Source organism: Myotis nattereri (assembly GCF_964212035.1).
Source record: "Myotis nattereri genome assembly, chromosome: 9".
NCBI lineage: Eukaryota > Metazoa > Chordata > Mammalia > Chiroptera > Vespertilionidae > Myotis > Myotis nattereri.
Genome location: NC_138084.1, coordinates 75103463 through 75122324, shown reverse-complemented (window position 1 = coordinate 75122324; position 18862 = coordinate 75103463). Strand labels below are relative to the sequence as shown.

The 18862-nt window shown below is 47.7% G+C and overlaps 1 protein-coding gene across 6 annotated transcripts in view; it reads left to right on the top strand.

Annotated features, from left to right (window-relative positions):
• The window catches only part of NCAM1 (neural cell adhesion molecule 1), a 330901-nt gene that overhangs the window by 294821 nt on the left and 17218 nt on the right, over positions 1 to 18862 (top strand). For all 6 annotated transcript variants that reach the window (XM_081098797.1, XM_081098798.1, XM_081098800.1 and 3 more), the window contains 2 exons: positions 14122 to 14246; positions 17517 to 17697. In XM_081098797.1, the coding sequence (XP_080954923.1) occupies positions 14122 to 14246; positions 17517 to 17697 (306 nt within the window). The remainder of the gene's footprint in view (positions 1 to 14121; positions 14247 to 17516; positions 17698 to 18862) is intronic.

Here is an 18862-nt window from a genome sequence, read left to right as displayed (position 1 = left end):
GCATGGTTTAATGAGATCCCTGCATCTGGAAGGTGAAAGGAAGATCAAGGCAATGTTGAGGACATGGTGACGTTTTTCCTAATTTTCATCCAGCTCTCAGAGGGACTTTGTTTTGTGATCTGGGAGTGGGAGGTGGGGGCGGGGGGAGATTTGCCAGTGGAAAACTGAAGAGCTGTCCAAATGTTTTGGATGCACCATCTCTGTCCGTTTTCCCATGCTAACATTGGTTAGAGTTACTTGTTTAGCGAGAATAACAGTATTATTTGCATTGCTCTCCATACACAAAGCAGCATCCAGAGAATCACATTCTGTAGGGATTTTTTTGGAGAGCAGCAGAGGTTTTTCTCATCCAGATGCCAAACAATCATGAATCTCTATTGGTAGTAAACATTAATAAGTAGGGCCGTCATTTTCATTTTATTCAGACATTGAAATTAGGGAGAGACATAGAAGTTTTGCTACAATTGTATGTGTCAGCATAAATACATATCTATATACAAACACCATAGAGACACCTAAAATAAAAAGCCGGCCTTCTCTTTTCCCTCTCCTCCTGTCTCTCCACTCCCCTGGGGACAGCTGCCCCTGCTGAGTCGGCCGTTTGTTTCCAGCAGGGCCGAAGGCCTCTGCAGCTGTTCCTGGCCCAGTCCCTTGCCTGAGCTGCAGGCGTGGCAGGCACACAGATCCATGGCGCTGCCCTCTGCTGGTCCTCCAGCTGCCTGTTCTCGAGCACCGTGTTCTTCTTGCCCGTTTTAACTCACTGCAGCTTCTTGTGCTGAAGTCCCAGGGTTGGCTCTCCCGCTTTTTTTCATGCAGCATCTGTACGCCTTGATGATCTTTTATCTCTTTTTTTTCACCTTCATTTTTCTTTTCTCAGCGGCTCCTGCTAGCTCTTCCACTCCTGTCCCATTGTCTCACCCAGAGAGTGAGTATCATTTTCTTCATCCATCTCTCTGCAGGTTGCTTGCCACCAGCCACGGTGGGTCTGCCTAGTGTTATCACCTGCACCAGGTGATAACTCAACTCTGTTGGTGGGAAGCGGCTCCGGGTTGTAGAGAAGCAAATGAGAAGAGAAATAGGCACAGGGCCTCCCCGATTCCTGGGCGGCAGCACTCCCTGAGGGGAGGCAAGGGAGGGGTGTGGTTCTGGACCGAAAATGCTGCTGCAGCCCGGCCAGTGCTGGCTGCTTAGTGAACTGGACCCGAGCTGGTATTCAGAGAGGCCAAAGGAATTTGCCCAGAAAACTATCTGCAGGCTCATAAGAAATGCCTCAGGGGTGTTATGTTTTCGCTTTCATTTTAATTGGCACAGTTGGATTCAGACACTGAAATTAGAAAGCAAAGCCTAGACCTTTTGCTTTGTTCATATATGCATATGTTTCTCATAAATATTTGTGGGAAAATAAGTAGTGTCTGCTTGCAGATGTGCCAGGCCGTAGGCACATTATTCACCTCCACAGCGGGCCTCGTTTTCTCTCCTCTATAAACCAGGAGGGCTACTTGCTCTCCCCTGAGCCCCTCCCACAGAACATCATAGTGTTCACAAGCCGAGCTTGCCCGCCCAGGAGCAGTGCCACTAAGCCTGACAATGATGTCGCCTGGTCAGTCCCAGCCTTCATCATCCTGGCTGAGCCTCCCTCGTACAATCTTACTTATTGGTGGCCCTGTCGCTGTGTCCCCTGCATCCTCCACAGTAGAAGGAGCTCCGGGCCTCCCCTGTTTACAGTTTTGAACCTCTTTCTGGGGGGAATGAGCAAGGCGAGACAGCTGCTGAGTGAGTCCCAGAGTGTCATGCCAACCCGTGCCCAAGGCAGCAGACAGGGTGCAGGCAGGGGTGGCTGAGTTCTCCTTAGTATGTCAGAAGTCCCTGCATTTCGAGCACAGCCACAAGAGGGGACCCCGCCCCATGCTCAGAAGCCTCTTGTTGCACCTGATTGAGTCAGGAGCAGGCCCACCACCCCATTTGGGCCGTTCCCAGCTGTGTACTGCAGCAGCAGGAGTCCGGCTTAAGAGCTGGAAACAGCCTGGTTCAAATCCCAGCTCTGCCACCTCTGTGCACAGCTCATAATCTTAGTGAGTCTCTCAGCCTCCCCAAACCTCAGATTTCTCACCACTCAAATGGAGGATAGATTTACCTACCTTGTAGGTATTTGTGAGAATTAAAGATCAAGTATGACAAACAGGGCTCAGCACATAATAGCTGTAATTCATGGTAAGAGTAAATGAGGGTTATATTATTTCTCAATGTGTCAGAGTGATTTGTTGGCAAAATCTCTGATAATCTCCTTAAAGTATATTCACATTGATAAATCAGGGAAGAAAACAGTGAGAGAATATCTCCTTCACCATCCCTGTCTTTTCTTTATCATAATGCCTTAAATAGATAGACACACTTATGAATTTATGTCCATTTCCTCCTCTACCTTTCTGAGCCTTTTCTGTGATTCCTGTTTCCATAGCAACCTGGCCTCTTCCTGCCCTTACAACCACAGAATCATCTAGTGAGTACGGAGCTGAGCTGCCCTTGGCCAGATTGCTGCTTGTTGCGGATCTGACTTCTGGGTCACAGTGCTGCTCATGGTTTTCCCTTGTATTAAAGCAACAGTTGAGAATGCATGGTCGCTCCTCACCAGTGTGGCTTTCTGAGCATGCTGTGTGCTTGGCCACGAAAGCAGACCGGGCACCACCCAAGGAGCTGGGGTGATTATGTAAAGAATACCTGTGCATGAGGAGACTTCTCAAAATTTATCCTCAAGTCAAAATTAGAAAAGGATTAGAGAAACCCTGACGAGACAAAAGAACAGCATCTCTTCCCAGCTTTCATTGTCCCGCCCCACTGATGCTCACACACACACACACACACACACACACACACACACACACACGCCACACGCTCATATAGCAGTAGCTAAAAGAAAACGAGGGAAGGAGTAGGAAAAAATGGCTATTTGGAGAAAGGCAGAGGGTGAAGCCAAGAAGGAAGACTGGCTGAGTCCTGACAGCCTGCCTCCAAAAACCGGGCAAGCATAACCGGGCTTGCTCAAGTTTGTGTATTGAGCATCCAGATGAAAGTTCTGGAATTCATCTCCTGATGATAGAGTTGGGGCCAGACCATATCATCTTTTCCGTTGTGGAAAACATTGCACTTCATCACAGCCCTAACATGCTCCAAGCTAATCGTTTTAAAACTCGAATGAAGTACGCTGTGGTTAGGCCTTAAATCCCCTGACAGATCAACTGTAGATGTGCGTGTGTGTGTGTGCGTGCGTGCGTGCGTGCGTGCGTGCGTGTGTGTGTTTACAGTGTGGGTCCTCAGCTGTGTGAGAGTTTTAGGTTTTATAACATGTCTGAGTGCACCAAAGAGTGGCATGCATCCATGAGCAGGGCTGGGGTCAGGCCACAGAAAGCAGAAGAAAGCAGGTGTGCACAGTACCACTCCCACTCCCGTGCCAGGCTCTCCACACAAAATGGAACGGAGAAGAAAAGGTTGTCCTGGTTCTGTGTTGCATGGAATGGTGTTTTGCATACTGCAGAGCATAGCGAAGGGCCTGTTTTCTTGGTGTTCTCTTCATGTGTGTGCTGCAGTGAATTTTAATTCCTGACGCTTTTGAGGTTTCATTCCGCCAGCAGAGCAGAGTGGGTGAAAATGAACTGGGCTCACGTGGGTTTAATTCAGATGATGGGTTTTTGCATTTGGAAAAGGAATGCAACTAACAGGACCTTTGTTCTTCTAACAACGATGCCCCCATCCCTTCTCCTGTGTGCAGTGTGTGTGCCAGGCGCAGGGGAGAAGGCCGCCTTACACATTTACATATTTAAGGTGCCTCAACATAAGTCCATCTTCTCTGGAAGTAAAATACAACCTTGGATCCATATTTTTCCTTAAGGAAGAATTAGATGTTTCTCCCCTGACATGTGCTTAATTATTAAATATCAGGCATTTCTGCCCACAGATAAAATGTTTCATAGTGTCATCCAAACAGGAGAAAGTTTGATTTTTTATTTAAACAACTTGGCTACTGACCCAAATTGTAGGTCCCAATGGATACCGAGATAAAGGAAAGACAGTCACAGTTGGGCAGCAGCCTGTATGTAGCATGAATGCATTGCTCAACAGGAAGGCAAAATGCTGCACAGCTGAATGGCAGTGGAACTAACAGCACAGCAGCTAGAAGCACACGAAATCTTCCAATCATCAGTCCGTCGATGAGGCTGGAATGAAAGAATGTCGTGTGTGTGTGTGTGTGTGTGTATGTGTTTTGATCTAGTCACAATTATGAATGAATGAAGGTGTCCTAAATAAAATCAAAGGATGAACTTCTCAGTTGTAAGAATGCCTACAGGACACCAATGGTGGGCATGTGCAGAACCTGTGTGTGTCGGACGGTAAGAAGCTTGCACGCTATCAGCTCACAGTAGCAAGGGAGAACGTACCTTGGTTAAAACATTTCTCTCAAAATATTCTTAAATAGTTGGCCAGAGTGATATCTTCACCTCCCGTCTTGGCCCTTCTTCTCTCCCAGCTTCAACTGGCAATAGCCAAAACTCCCCTCAGCCTATGGAAGTTGAGGTGGGAAACCCAAAATGCCTTCTAACAAAATAAGGTCATTCATGTCACATTTAGGCAACAAATTGGAGTGTAAACACAACATAGAACGAAAAGGAGTGTGGATAAATCCAAACAAGAAAACGATTTTTTTCCTTGTAAAAGTCAAAACGTGTCTTACCAATGCAGCCACAGTTCTAAAGAGTTAACTGTCTCTACAAACGCTGAGCATTTGTTTAACATCAGACTCTCAGCTTCTTGGGTTAGGGGTTTCATTTCTGTTCACTGTTGATGGAGCTGTTGCCTCAACCACCGGAAGGACACCTGTTTTCTTCCTACACTGACCTCTTCCTTTACATGTGTCGTGGCCCCTGGGACAACTGGGGCACATGAGTAGGGAAGTGAGGAAAGATGCCCAGGCCCCCTCCTCTGCACCAAAGGAAATGAAATGACTTCTCTTGACGTAATGTGCCGGCCTGTCCTCACAGAGCTCAGTCTCCGCCTTAAGCGTCAGGGGACTTTTCCTTCACCACCCATGTTCTGTTTCCCTGCCCTTGTTCCCCAAGGGTGCCGAGATGTTTCTGGAACCTGTGATAATGACTTGCGTTTTCTCTTCCTTCAGCAGTTTCCGGATTGACTCTGCCAGCCGGGTCCTGACAGAAACACCTTCCCGTTTTAAAGCCACTTTACATGCTCCTTGACATGTTATTAATATGCAGTGTTGCAGCTGTATCTAATGCTTATTGGTGTTAACCAAATGCTCTTTATGATTTATTATTCTCCATTTCTGGGCGGTTTTACCGCCCTCCCAATGTTTCCTATATATGCTGCTAATTTAATTTGATTTCTCCTTTTATTTAGTCTGTGATTTTGTTGTTGATTTTTCTCCCTGCCCATTGTTTACATCAGTTTTTAATTTTTTTGTATTTTCCATGTGACCTTCTCCACTTTCCTTTCAACCAATCATGTGCGTGCGTATCATGTGACTTTGTCATGTGGCTTGCATGGTGCTGATGATGTCGTCCACGCTGGTGAACAGAAGGTAAAACTCTTTGTTCTGATAAGTGAAATAAATCTGGGACCACGGCCTGGCACCCAGGGCCTGCTCATTGCTTCCCGTCTCAGATTTCCTAAGTAAAGCCATTTGGGAGAGTTCCTCTTGTTTTCAATTCACAGGCAGAACTCATCATTCTTTGCAGCCTTCACATGACAATTTGATACCAAGACAGCCTTTGGTTTAATGTTTTGCTTTAAGAATTTGGCCATGCAAACTGCTATCTACAGTAAAACCACTTAGCCACAGCACAGTTTGCAAACTTGAATTTTTACCAGATAGTTCGCAAAAATTATTTCCCAGAAAACAGTTTTGTAAATTAGCTTTATGACATTGTTGTTTAACTTTATCCAGTAGTTCTGAAAACCACAGTTACTCTAAAATGAGTCATATTTACATGAAAATGTGAAAATGTATTTGTTCACAACAGTGAAACCCTATAGTTGCAAAGGTTGTATTTGCTTAAAACCAATGAGAGTGCTTCATGAAATTCATGCAAATTGAGGACTTTCTGAGATGAGAGACTTAAGAATTTTGAACTAGAGCAGTTTGCTGTGATCACTGAGGTGTCACTAGTCAAGAGCGACCCTCTCCCGGGCAGGGGGGACAAATCAAAGCCAGTCACTTTGTGTGACCATGACAGGAGAGCTCCATGTGACCAAGAAGCACGTGATTGGCCATTACAGCAAAGGAGATAAAATTGTAGGCTAATTAAGTACAGAGCAGTGACTAAATAATTAGTTAATATTGCAACTGTCACGACTTTGTGAAAATATTTCACGATTACAGAGAAAGGCAGCCCCTGCTCACAGCTTTCCCGGCAAAAGCGAACAACGATTTCAGAACCTTGGCCCGGGAGTCATGTGCATTCTGCTCTCTTCTCACGGAAAATTTTCTTCAAATCCCAACCTGAGACACATACAGGCTGCACTGATCACAAAAGCGAAACTAACCCCAGTAACGCCCAGTGTGCCCATGCATGCGAGGGCCCCGGTTGACCTCACTTCTCTGAAAACTGATTGGGCGACATCCACAGGAACAAACCCATCCACAGCTCACCTCGCATGCTCTTCGCTCCTGGTCTGTCATTTCGTTGAGTGCTCCCCACGTGTGTGAGTCCTGTGATGTTCCCTCTCCCACCCCCTCCACACTGACCAACTCTGAGGACTTTGGCTCTCTCAGCATGGCCACTGTGTCCCCATTTAGTCCCATTTACATCCGGAATCCTGGAAAGAGGTCTTGGAGCAGAGCTGTCCTTATTTCCCCAAAGCAGGGAAACATCGGATCATATATTTTACATACTTTAAAAGGTATCCTAATGTGTGAGTCTTAGGACAGGGGATGTTGGGAACCTAAGATTTTCTTAACTCCAAGTTCCACCCCAAATACTGTGGTTTCATCATTTCCCCAAGGGGGATCAGGCTCCTTTAGACCATGATGACTGCTCAGAGGCTGATGTGCAGGGACAAAGCCTGGACATTCCCCCTGAAATCTTAGTGTGAGCAGACATTGGGTTGAAACCTTTTACTTTCTTTTTTAAGAACAAGCTTGGCCAGCACAGCCAGTGTTGCTCAGTGGTTGAGCTTCGACTTATGAACCAGGAGGTCACAGTTCAATTCCCAGGCAGGGCACATGCCCAGGTTGCAGGCTTGATCCCCGGTAGGGAGCATGCAGGAGGCAGCCAATTGATGATTCTCTCTCATCATTGATGATTCTCTCTCATCGTTGATGTTTCTGTCTCTCCCTCTCCCTTCCTCTCTGAAATGAATAAAAATGTACTTTTTAAAAAAAGAAGAACTAGCTTGGCCATTTCTGTGCAATGCTATAGTTCAGAATGAAACAAAGCACAGCGTTCACAAGGTAGAAACTAACCCGCAGATTAGTTAGCGAGCTCTCCCAGACAGCGTCAGCAAGGGACGAAATGTTTGAAGATGTTTCCTGCAGCTGCCCTAGAAACACACTTTAGCAGTGGTCTCAGCTGTCAGTGAAAAATGTGGCCGGTACGAAAACGTTCGCCGAGAGCCTGTAGCATTCCACAGCCGGACCCTCTCCTGCCAGCGGCAAAGGGACGGGCAAAGGACTTGTCATTGAGATGAGAAGCAGGAAATGGCCGTTATTAATAAAATTTGAGGGGACGGAGAGATTAGAGCAAATAACATTTACGGGGGAGAGGAATAAAGCTTGTTAGTTCGGGGCGCTATTGCCTCCTTTCTCTGGGCACTAGTTGGACCTACATGCGGAGGGTGTCAGTGAGCAGGGAGTCTCTCGGGCAGTGGGCTGTACACCCCACAGCTGCTGAAATCCCATTGCCTGGGGTGCACTTAGCATGTGCTGGAGGATCTAGCTACGTCCCCTGGGGTTCCCACCCACAGTGTTCACTGGGCCCAGCAGCACTGAATTAGAAGGGAGGTGAGAACAGGCATTGAGCACCGGGCCCCAGCAACTCTTGGCTCTGAGCCTTCCGAGCTTTGGGTGTGGCAGTTCACAGCAGGGAAGCTCAGGCCCCTGCCAGAGAGCCCAGCAGTGGGTTTGCTGTGGGGACCTCAGTGCCCCTGAGATGGCATGTGTCACTGCAGGGCCTGCTTCCACCAGTGACTCCGTCAGCTACTGAGGACTCTGTAAATGGGACTCCTCCCCCACCAGCATGTGTGTGACCAGCAGCCCCTGCCCCCCTCTCATCCCCCTCTCCCCTGCTCAGTGTGCTGCATGTCGGAGCATGGATCCTTCCCCACCCTCATAATGATCTTTTTTTTATTTAGCTACTGACACTGACTCGTACTAGGACATGCTGGTTCTGATGAACTAAACTCTGTAACACCCACTCTTCCTTCTTAGATTGAAACATCACTAACCACCCCTTCCACTCCCTCCTTTATTTTTACAGCTGTGTCGGATGGCCACGGTCTCGGGCAGCTCGCATAGACTTTCCACCAGGGCTTCTGCTCTAATTGCCTCTGTTCCCAAGGACTCCCTGCGCTGCTGGTTGCCAGGGTGGAGAGCTAGCGCCAGGGGACTAGGGCAGGCAGTGAAGGGTCGGCCCAGATCCGTGGACAGGGGACAGGGACGGGGGCTGTGGAAAGTGCACACATCCCCAGGGTTCACTAGTGTGAGGCTCCTCCCAGGAGTACTCTGCCCTCCAGGAGGTGATGTAGAGCATGTGCCTGTGGCCTCAGAGGCGGGAGCCGAGTTAACTGTTGGCGATAGCAGTTATTTCTGTCATAACTTCTTCAGCCCGGATCGGCCCCATAACCACAAGCCATACCTTGGTGGTTATATTTTCTTTTTAGGATGATGAAACAAAGATAATTAATCTGTTGGTGTTTTCATGATACCCACGAGAAGGGAACTGGTATTTTGTGGTTTGGTCTGTCAGAGTTCATTTGTGACTGGTTAATTTGTATTTTGTGGGAACCTTTCCCTGCCCACCCCTCCCCCAGCACACACATTCACATTCCTAACTCCTGGGAAGTCCCACGCTGGACGGGATTTGTGAGCTAGACGCCTCCGTGAGCTTGGCCACAGGGAGCTAAGCATCCTTTCTCCGTACACTGGGCACAGTTCGAGGGTCCAAGAATGTCTGCAGCACAGATCACGTTAGATTGGCTTGTGTGGCATCTAGGGCAAAGTGTTGGGTCTCAGGAGGGAGACTTAGTGTTGTAATAGCTCTCAATCCTGATTCCCTTAAGGAATTTACTGGTCCCTAAGGACCAGTCAAACACCTAACCTCTTGACGTATTTGTGAATGTTTCTGAGTTGGAAAAATCAAATAGGCTTCATATTTAAACAGCTAAATCATACATGTTAGGCTTTTTAAAACAATGAAAAGGCATACACAAGTGGGAACAGGAGTTAAGATAAACAAAAGAAACAAGAATTTTAATGCTAGACAATCCTACTTGATAGACAAAGAGAGAGGTTCTAACACAGCCCCTACATCCACCGTGGGTTTATCTCCGATGTCCAAACCTGTGAGTGCTGGGGGAGAGAAAGCAGAGTGGATGAGGGGAGACGCCAGGTTGACCCAGCCTTTCTCGGGGTGCCTGTTGGCACCTTAGCCTTTCATTCAGAAGATACAGCTCCTGGTGTCGGGCTTTTTAGAGTAATAAGTAGTAGACCGTTTTCCTCCTAAACTTCACAAATGCTGTCTGACTGCCGGGGCTTGCTCTCACTCCTGCTGTGGAATGCAGACACCCAGCAGCAGAGATCTGACCCCAGAGCTTCTGCTGATGAGGGGAAGGACGAAGCTGACTCCAGGTTCAGGGCACAGTAGCACAATAATTCCAAAAAAGAACCTACAATCTGCAAGGCCAGAAATACGCATTTAAATTGCCGTTTATAAGAGGAATCCGTAGGACCTGCATGTAGTATTTCTGACTATAGGTGGTCTCTATGGTACAGTCTTTTTTATTTTCTTGTGTCCACAAGTCACATTCTTCTAGAAAATACCAGAACTGCTTGATATTTCATATTTGTTATTGGCAAGGTTCATTTTTAAGGTACCGCTGTTTTAGTCTTTACAGAAAATATTTTGGGGGGAAATAAGACTCGCGGCTGAAGCTAAACTCAGAGGGTATAATTAACCCCACGGTTTTCTTGGAGCAACCTGCCTCTTGCTGCTGAACTGCAAACCAGCATTTACAAATAATTACAATATTGGTTTTGCTGAAATTACCCATAATGATTTCAATCAGAGCAGCCACCGCAGATCAGAGTGCACGTGGGGACCCTCTAAATACTCTTCTCCCCTAATGTGTTCTGCAGAGCAGGGAGCCTCCTGAAGGCCATGCCCACTCCCTTAGCCTCAGCTCCCCTCCTTCTCCAGGCTGGCTGGAGACTTCTTTTTTGTTTTTGTTTTTTATTTTATTTTATTGGTTAAAGTATTACAAATAGTAGTACATATACCTCCTTTTTTTTCCCCATTGACCTTCCCCCAGCCTCCCCTACCCCCTGGCACAGAGAGTTCAGGAAATAGTTTCTTTACTCCTTACCTAACCTTTAAAAAAATGACTGGCAGTAAACATTTGAAGATGCATAGGACAATTGATTAAACAAATCCTGCTCTTTCCACATCTTGATGTGCCTACGATAAGTAACACAGCCACAAAGTGGGTCAGAATCCCTATGATGTTCGTTGAATATGCACTTCCTTTAGAAATACTGTCATAGGAAGGTTTATGTTTTTATAAATGGGCCCCAGCATTTTTTTTAATTAATTATAACTCAGTTTTTTTCATGTGTCTTATTCACCTTTGAAACTCCAGTAGCTTACTTGGTATCTAGTAGGTACTCATTATATACATTTGTTGAATAACTCATATTTAAAGCACTCTAAATGACACACCTGAATATTATATGATATAAAATGCTCTAAGTTATGTGGGAAAGTAGTACACACATATCAGAGTATCATGGTTGTCACTGAGATAAAACGATAGCAAGTTATAGTGTTCTAACTGGTAAATGTTACAACCATGTTCTAACTGTGATATAGTGTAGTGGTTTCTCTGTGATCCCAATGATGTTTTTCTGAAACATACAAAGACTAGAGGCCCGGTGCACGACATTCCTGCACTCTGGGACGGGGGGAGTCCCTTCAGCCTGGCCTTTGCCCTTTAGCAGTCCAGAAGCCCTGAAAGAATGGCCGACTGATGACTTAGGGAGTGGGCCTACGCCATCAGTCGGACATTCTTAACCCTGCTGCAGAGGCAGGAGAGGCTCCTGCCACCGCCACTGCACTCACCAGATGTCAACCCAGCTTGTGGCTGAGTGATGCTCCCCCTGTGGGAGCGCACTGACCACCAGGGGGCAGCTCCTGCTTTGAGCACCTGCCCCCTCGTGGTCAGTGCATGTCATAGTGATCAGTTGTTCTGCCATTTGATCGATTTTCATATTATCCATTTATTATATAGAATAGGAGAGTGCCTTCATCAGAGCTGTTGGTTTATACAGGGATTCGTTGGTGAGATTTTCATTCATATGTCTTTGAAGAGACTTAGGTTCTCTTTTAAAAGATAAGACTTTTTAAGATAACTTAAAAATTTTTTAAAGGACCATTCTGTGCCAAGAAATATAGAATGATTGATTTTGGGGTGCATTTCCTAAAAATGGATGAATATCCTATATTTCAAATTCTGTCTTTTATAGTGTCATGGAAATAGATGTGGTGACCTTACAGTCCATGAGGGGCAGTGGCCATGGTGTGTCACAGTGATGTCAGAGTGAGAGCATCGGGTCCAGGGCCTGTATTTTCAAATGTGGAGACCCGTCCAAGGCACCAGCCCCCTGGGCTCTCCTGCGGCATCCTTAGCATTCAGTTTAAAGGGATCTCACAAACATCAGAGAAAGCACCTCATCTAAATAGATATTCCTCAAAGTAGAGGTCCATGTTTGGCGGTATCGGTTCAGCCTTGGGAGCCCACCCTGCCCAAATCTGAGAGGAAATAATAATAATTTAATCTCTATTTCCCTTCCATGGTGCCTGGGGAAGGGCTGGGTCCCTGCCCAATGGGTGTGTTGGAAGGGCGGCTGATGCCGCCTCCTCCCTCCTCCTGAAGGCAAACAGGCCACTCATCACAGAGCCCATATTGCGTTTCTGGGTACAGAAACTTATAATGACTAGTGTCCATATCCATTCAGTGCCAGGTCACCAAGCCCCTGGTTTTCCTGGGACTAACAGTTTCTCCAGAGCCTAAGACCGGGTGTGATAACACCTGGAAAGTCTCAGGCCATCCAGAGTGAGCTGGTCACCCTAACCAGCCAGAGAATAGCATTGTAAAGTTCCCCTGCATCTCCTACATCCACCATTCAGCACTGGTGAGTGACACGGAGCTGGCCTACTAACCTGTACTCCTGGCATTTCCTCTCCGCACTGGGTATTCATGGTGATAGAAGCCCTAACTGGATTACTAAGTCTTAGAACGGGCCAAAAGAACGTGAAAAGCATGCATGCCTTGACATTATCTTCTAAATATTCTCCATGAATCATTGGGGCCTGTGACTACAGAATGTCTTAAAAATAGGACAAGTTTTTGCCTGAAGCCCTTTTATCTTTTTTATTTTTGTTTTTCTTTTGTCTTAATCACTGGTAAAAAAACAAAACAAACACATAACAAGCACAAATACTTGGTTGCTCAGCATTAAGGTTATGCATCCTCACTGTCGCAGCATTTATGTGTGCCCTTTGCTAGCACTTCCCAAACCTACATGTGCACATGGATTACGTGGGATGCTGTTAAAATACGAGTCTGCATTTCTAAGGAGCTCCCAGGTGATGCGCACACCGCTGGCCCAGGCTGGGTACCAGAGCTCTCCTGAGCTTTCTCTCTGCTTCCTCTTTGTCTTAAAGGGAGAGCAGGACACAGGGCCGTTTTGAGGTTCCCAGAGTAACTGACCCAGGACAGTGGGCTGGAGGGCCTCGCCAGCATCCTTCTCACAAGTTTCCAAAGGTACACTTGGGGTGCTGAGGTCCCAACCCTATTGACAAGCCTTTCCTGGCTCTTGTCTCACGTCTGTGGTTCTGGCTTCCAGAGCACAAGCCCAGGCAGCTCACGCAGAAGGTCTGTTTTCTGGGCTCTCCCAAGCGTCCCATGTGAGGCCATGAAACCGATTCAGAGGAGGCTCACACAGGAAGTGCAGCATTTCGAAGTGTGCGAAGTCTTCATTGTAACTCTCCATAGCACACATTTCTCACCTCATTGCTTTCAGCGTCTACTAATGAAATAGTTTATCTTAAAGTAAATCAGTGCCTCGCTCACTGACGAGCCCCCCCACACCACCCCAGCAGCCTGTCGCACAGCACATCTTCCCTCTCGGCCTTGGATGCAGCGCTGCCCACTGAGCACAAGCTGCAAATAAAGACACACAGGGACCTTTTCTGCTGAAAATTGCTAAACACATTGTTCTCTCTCTCCTCACAAAGACGGGGGCTTCGTGATTATTACTTTAAGACAAGGTGTTGAGGATTATCTCAATCAGCTGAGCCATAAATGCAGGATACATAAGAAACTTACCTTGGCAAATTGTGCTTTATTTAATCACAGCCAGGAACTTAAATTATTTTTTAATGTTATTACTTGGATATCCAGAGAAGAAACTAGGCTGCTTTGAAAAGATATTTTATGCATGTGAGCTTTCTCCTTAAATGCTCCCATTTTTCCATATTTCAGGCCATTCCACTTCTCAAAATATCAGGTTTATAAAAGTTAAGTCTTCAGTTGTAAGAGCATAGCAGCGAAAAGAAAATGCAGATTCCTGGGGGAAACAGGAACAAAGGCCCAGCTCAGGAGTGGGAAGGGTTGTGCTTCCAGGGAGCCAGTTGCCCAGAACATCCCCAAAGGGCCTAAGTTTGGGCTAAGTCTGAGTCATCTAACTGGAATCCAAAGTCTTATGTTTTCTGCTTTTTAACCATTTGAATTTCTGAGAAAGCAAAAGAGCCCAGCCCCACCCCATCAGTGCATTCCTTCCTGATGGATGGGTTTCATTTTGTGGAGGAAAATGTCACGTGAACCAACTGGCTGTTTCAGGGGAACCCAGCGCTCCTAAGCTCGAAGGGCAGATGGGAGAGGATGGCAACTCCATCAAGGTGAACCTGATCAAGCAGGACGACGGCGGCTCCCCCATCAGACACTACCTGGTCAAGTACCGCACGGTGAGTGCCCCTTCCCAGGGCTCAGCCCTGCCCCGAAACCCTGGCACACACCGTGGTGGGGCAACCACAGGCAGAGCCTGATGTGGCTGGACAGACACGGGTCCCAGGTCCAGCTTTGCCCCTTACTGGGCGGTCTGGACCATCACTCTGTGTGTTGGGCCCTGATCAGGGTTCCAAATCTCAAGACTGACCTACAGCTGTTAGTTCATGTCCACACTGGGGCCATTCCAAAACCTCCCAAATGGCTGTGGTGGTGAGAAACTCATACCCTGATGCTTTTCCTGCTTCTTGAACTTTCGTACAAAGTTATTTTGCCATTACCCTGTGCTTTTTGCAACTGCTCTCTAATCACTGCAACCTCACGGGCCAGGTGCTGTGAGTTCATGCAATTTCTCCCCACAAGACCCTATGAAATAGGCCTCACAGTGACCGCCACGCGTGGCAGAGGAAGTGAGGGCTGTGCAGTCAGGAAGAGCCCGACCTCTCAAGGCCGGGCCAGCCAGGGTTGAGACCCAGATCTGTCTGATGGACGAAACTGGGCGAGCTCCCTCACCAGCTCTTCACCCCACTGAGCTGTTCTAATCCTGCTAACTATGAGTGTGGCCCTAAGCCTTTTCTTCCTGGTTGGCTCAGCGCCCGTCTAAGATTTCCATCATTACACCTTTCACCCCCAACCCCCAATTTAGAATCTCTCTCCTGTTTTGGTTTAAGAATGACCCTTGGCCATTGCCAACCATGGCCAGTTGCTGAGGCAGTGTCAGAGCACTGGGAACAGTCTATTGCTAGGGTTTCTTACTTAGGAAATACTGAGCCACAGAGCAGTTGCCTTCCTTCAACTAGCCCCCAAGAAAGGCTTTTTCCAGGAAGATGACTTGCTCCTTCTGCCTTTGGATCAGCCCTGTCGAGGTGGAAGGTGAGCCCTCACCTGGATAGGTCACACACCGCACAGAGTCCTGGAGGAGACGCAGGTGCTGGGCAGACGCCTGACAGCACTGGAAGTGGACAGGGCTGGGGGTGAGGACGGGTGGAATCCTCCGGCTGTTGTTACACTGATGTGGCCAGACACACATGGAGTCCAGGTCCAGCATGTGACCCAAATACATCATTCAGTCTCCCCAAACTTCCATTTCTTCTTTTGTAAAATGGGAACAAAATAGCTTATCGGGTTGTTATAAAGATGAGTTATAATATATGCAAACCGGAAAAGTGACTGGCACTTGGAAACCTCCGTGCCTGGTAAATACAGTAATTACTGCTAAGGTGCCGGCTGGGGCGGGAAGTGCCTCCCGTGGAGGCCTCCTCAGGTCTCAGTTTTCCAGAAGAATCACCGTGGCTGTGCCAGGCAGGTCTGAGCTGGAAAGACAGCTGGGGCAAAACACGGAGATGTGTTAGATTTCCACAACCTTGACCATCCTCTGAAAACTTAGTGTTTGCTAAATATCATTAATATATATTAACATGTATTATATGACATCATGATTGCTTTATTAAATACGTGCTTTATACACCGGTTGTCTCTTTGGTAACAATGTTTGCCAACAAAAGAAGCTTTTCAGAGAAATAAGGGGAAAGACAGCTGAATTTCTTTGTTTTCAATTAAAAAGGGACCATATGCCCTGACCAGTTTAGCTCAGTGGATAGAGCATCGGCCTGCGGACTCAAGGGTCCCAGGTTTGATTCCGGTCAGGGGCATGTACCTTGGTTGCAAGCACATCCCCAGTAGGGAGTGTGCAGGAGGCAGCTGATTGATGTTTCTCTCTCGTCAATGTTTCTGGCTTTCTATTCCTCTCCCTTCCTCTCTGTAAAAAATCAATAAAATATATTTTTTTAAAAAAGGGACCATATGGTGGCATATGCACAAGCAAACTTCCAGCACCTCCACTTCCGGGCTAGATGCTGAGGAAACTAGCATTCCCTCTAGCATTTCCCCACAATAGTGGTGGCCACGGCCCCTTCCTGAAGGCAGGTCTTTGGCTGGTGCCAGTCCTTCTGCCTGGAAAGATGACTGTGCTGTAAGATAAGTCTCCCTGCAGCTCCGCCGTGGGCCACACCACCTCCCAGGTGACACTAGAGCGTGTTCTGCTCTGCTGAGGAGCAGCTCATCACTTAGTAAACATTTGCCAAACGCTCTTGTGAGCCCAGCCTACACCTCTCTAAAGACTGTGATGAGGTGGGCTGAGGGAGCAACTGTGAAACCATCTGAAGACTTTTCAGGAGTTCGGCCAGCCTCCTTGTTGTGTTAGCGAGGAGGTCACCTGCCAGTGGCTTGATAAACTCCCACTCAGAACAAGCTCATTGGTGCGGTGAGGGATATAACTAGAAAGAGCATTCAAGGAGAAAAAGGAACCCTCTACCGCCAGCTGCAGATTTTGCCCTGTGCAGTGCTCTGCTGAGCTGAGTGTACCTTCCTGTGGGCACTCTGAGTGGCCCAGGATTGGACCTAATGGTAAAATGTACACCTGATACTCATGTCCCACTAGCAACCATCACTGTTTGTGTTTGCGAACATGTAAGGTTGACCCCTTGACGTGTGTAATCCTTAGGGTTTGTCAGGCTGGTAAAGAATAAACACCACATTCTATCATTGATTTTTATTTTCATTACTAGAGGCCCGGTGCACGAATTCGTGCATGGGTGGGGTCCGGCTGGCTGGGGGGGAGCGGCCGCGGGTGGTTGGCCGGCAGGCCCCACCCCCTATTGCAGTGGTTCTCAATCTTCCTAATGCCACAACACTTTAATACAGTTCCTCATGTTGTGGTGGCCTCCAACCATGAAATTATTTTCGTTGCTACTTCATAACTGTAATTTTGCTACTGTTATGAATCCTAATGTAAATATCTGATATGAAGGATGTATTCTCATTGTTACAAATTGAACATAATTAAAGCATAGTGAATAATCACAAAAACAATATGTAATTATTATGTGTTTTCCGATGGTCTTAGGCGACCCTGTGAAAGAGTCGTTCGACCCCAAAGGGGTCGTGATCCAGAGGTTGAGAACTGCTGCCCTATTGGGATGGGAGGGGCTGATTGGGGCAGGGCCATCCAAGGGGAGGGGCCCTGGGCAGTTGGGCGGCTGGACCCGCCCCTGATCAAACTCCTGGTTGAACTCCCAGTTGAGGGGACAATTTTCATATTAGCCTTTTATTACATCGGATTTTGCACCAATCATTATTAACACACCAAAGTTCTTCTGTTAGCTAGTCTCACCAGTGTTCTCACCTAATCCTGCCTGGTGTCTTGTGTCCTTCCTGTCGGTGTCTCCCAGAAACTCTCTTCCGAGTGGAAACCAGAGATCAGGCTCCCGTCTGGCAGTGACCACATCATGCTCAAGTCCCTAGACTGGAATGCTGAGTATGAGGTCTACGTGGTGGCTGAGAACCAGCAGGGGAAGTCCAAGGCGGCTCGTTTTGTGTTCAGGACCTCGGCGCAACCCACAGCCATCCCAGGTACGAGCCCTCTGCTTTCCGTGAGTTCCCCGCTTGGAATTAATGCAGTGCCGCCCCTCCTAATGTGCCTGGACAGCCCTCACAACGTGCTTGCTTACAGCCATCCTCATGATCGGTTCCCATGCAGCGCTTAGTGTTGCTTCGTACCTACCTGTGCAGTGGGTTGAGATGTACTGGACTCCCAGGAAGGCTTGGCCCAGCATCCTGGGCAAAGGCCCTGTGTCACTTGGCCTCAAAGGACTGATGCTGAGCCCATCCTGGGGAGCCCTCGGGTGGGAAAAGCCCCAGCTCCTGCCAAGCCTGGGAAGCTGAGTAAGGTTCCTTTGTGAGACCTTCTCTGCCATCTGCCATTTCATACGAGGACCACGTACCTGTGTTAAGCGCTTTCTATCTGATGCTTGCTTACCTGCACAGCCATGGTCCAAATCTCTTCTCTTTGGGGACCCTCAAGAGAAGGAAGACCTGGTGCCGAGTTCATCAAAAATCCTATCTGCCAAGGGTCTTGCAATTGATTAAATTGAACCACTTGAAACAGAGCAAGTGGAAAAAATAGATACTGGGAAATCCCATCCATGAAAGATGATCCAGTCTGCTAGAGATCATGATGGGAGCAGTAGGAGCTGCAGGTCCATCTCTAGGGATGCAGGACCAGCTCAATGTGGGAATAAAGTGAGAGTTCTGCTTTCCGGCCCAGCTCCCTTGCTGCTGGTGGCCAGTCTCCTCATTGACCAAATCCCTCCAAGCAGAGAGCTTCAACATCACTCTCTGCTTTTCCATACCAGCCAAATGCCATCCACAGGCAGGAGAGTTGGGCATACAGCACACAGCTGCAGCCTGTCAGAGGGGTCCCATGCCCTTTCTGCCATGTTGAAGTATGGTAGCAACATGTTCTGATCTCCCCATGGTCTAGGTCTGGCCCCCTCATGCTTGTCCTACTTATAGTGTTTCCCTGGGCTCTCAGCTAAGGTTCCAGGTATCTCCTCCCAATGGAAGTGAGGCCAGAAAGGATGCGGGCTGCCTACAACAGAGCTGTGTGTGTGAAAGTGAGTTATTCAAGCAGCAACAAGATGAGATCAGTCTGTGGCTCCCAATGGTTGGTTGTGCATGAATGGGGGTGTGTGTGACGGACGTGTGGGGGCCTCCAGGAGTTGGCAGGTGGGTCTTA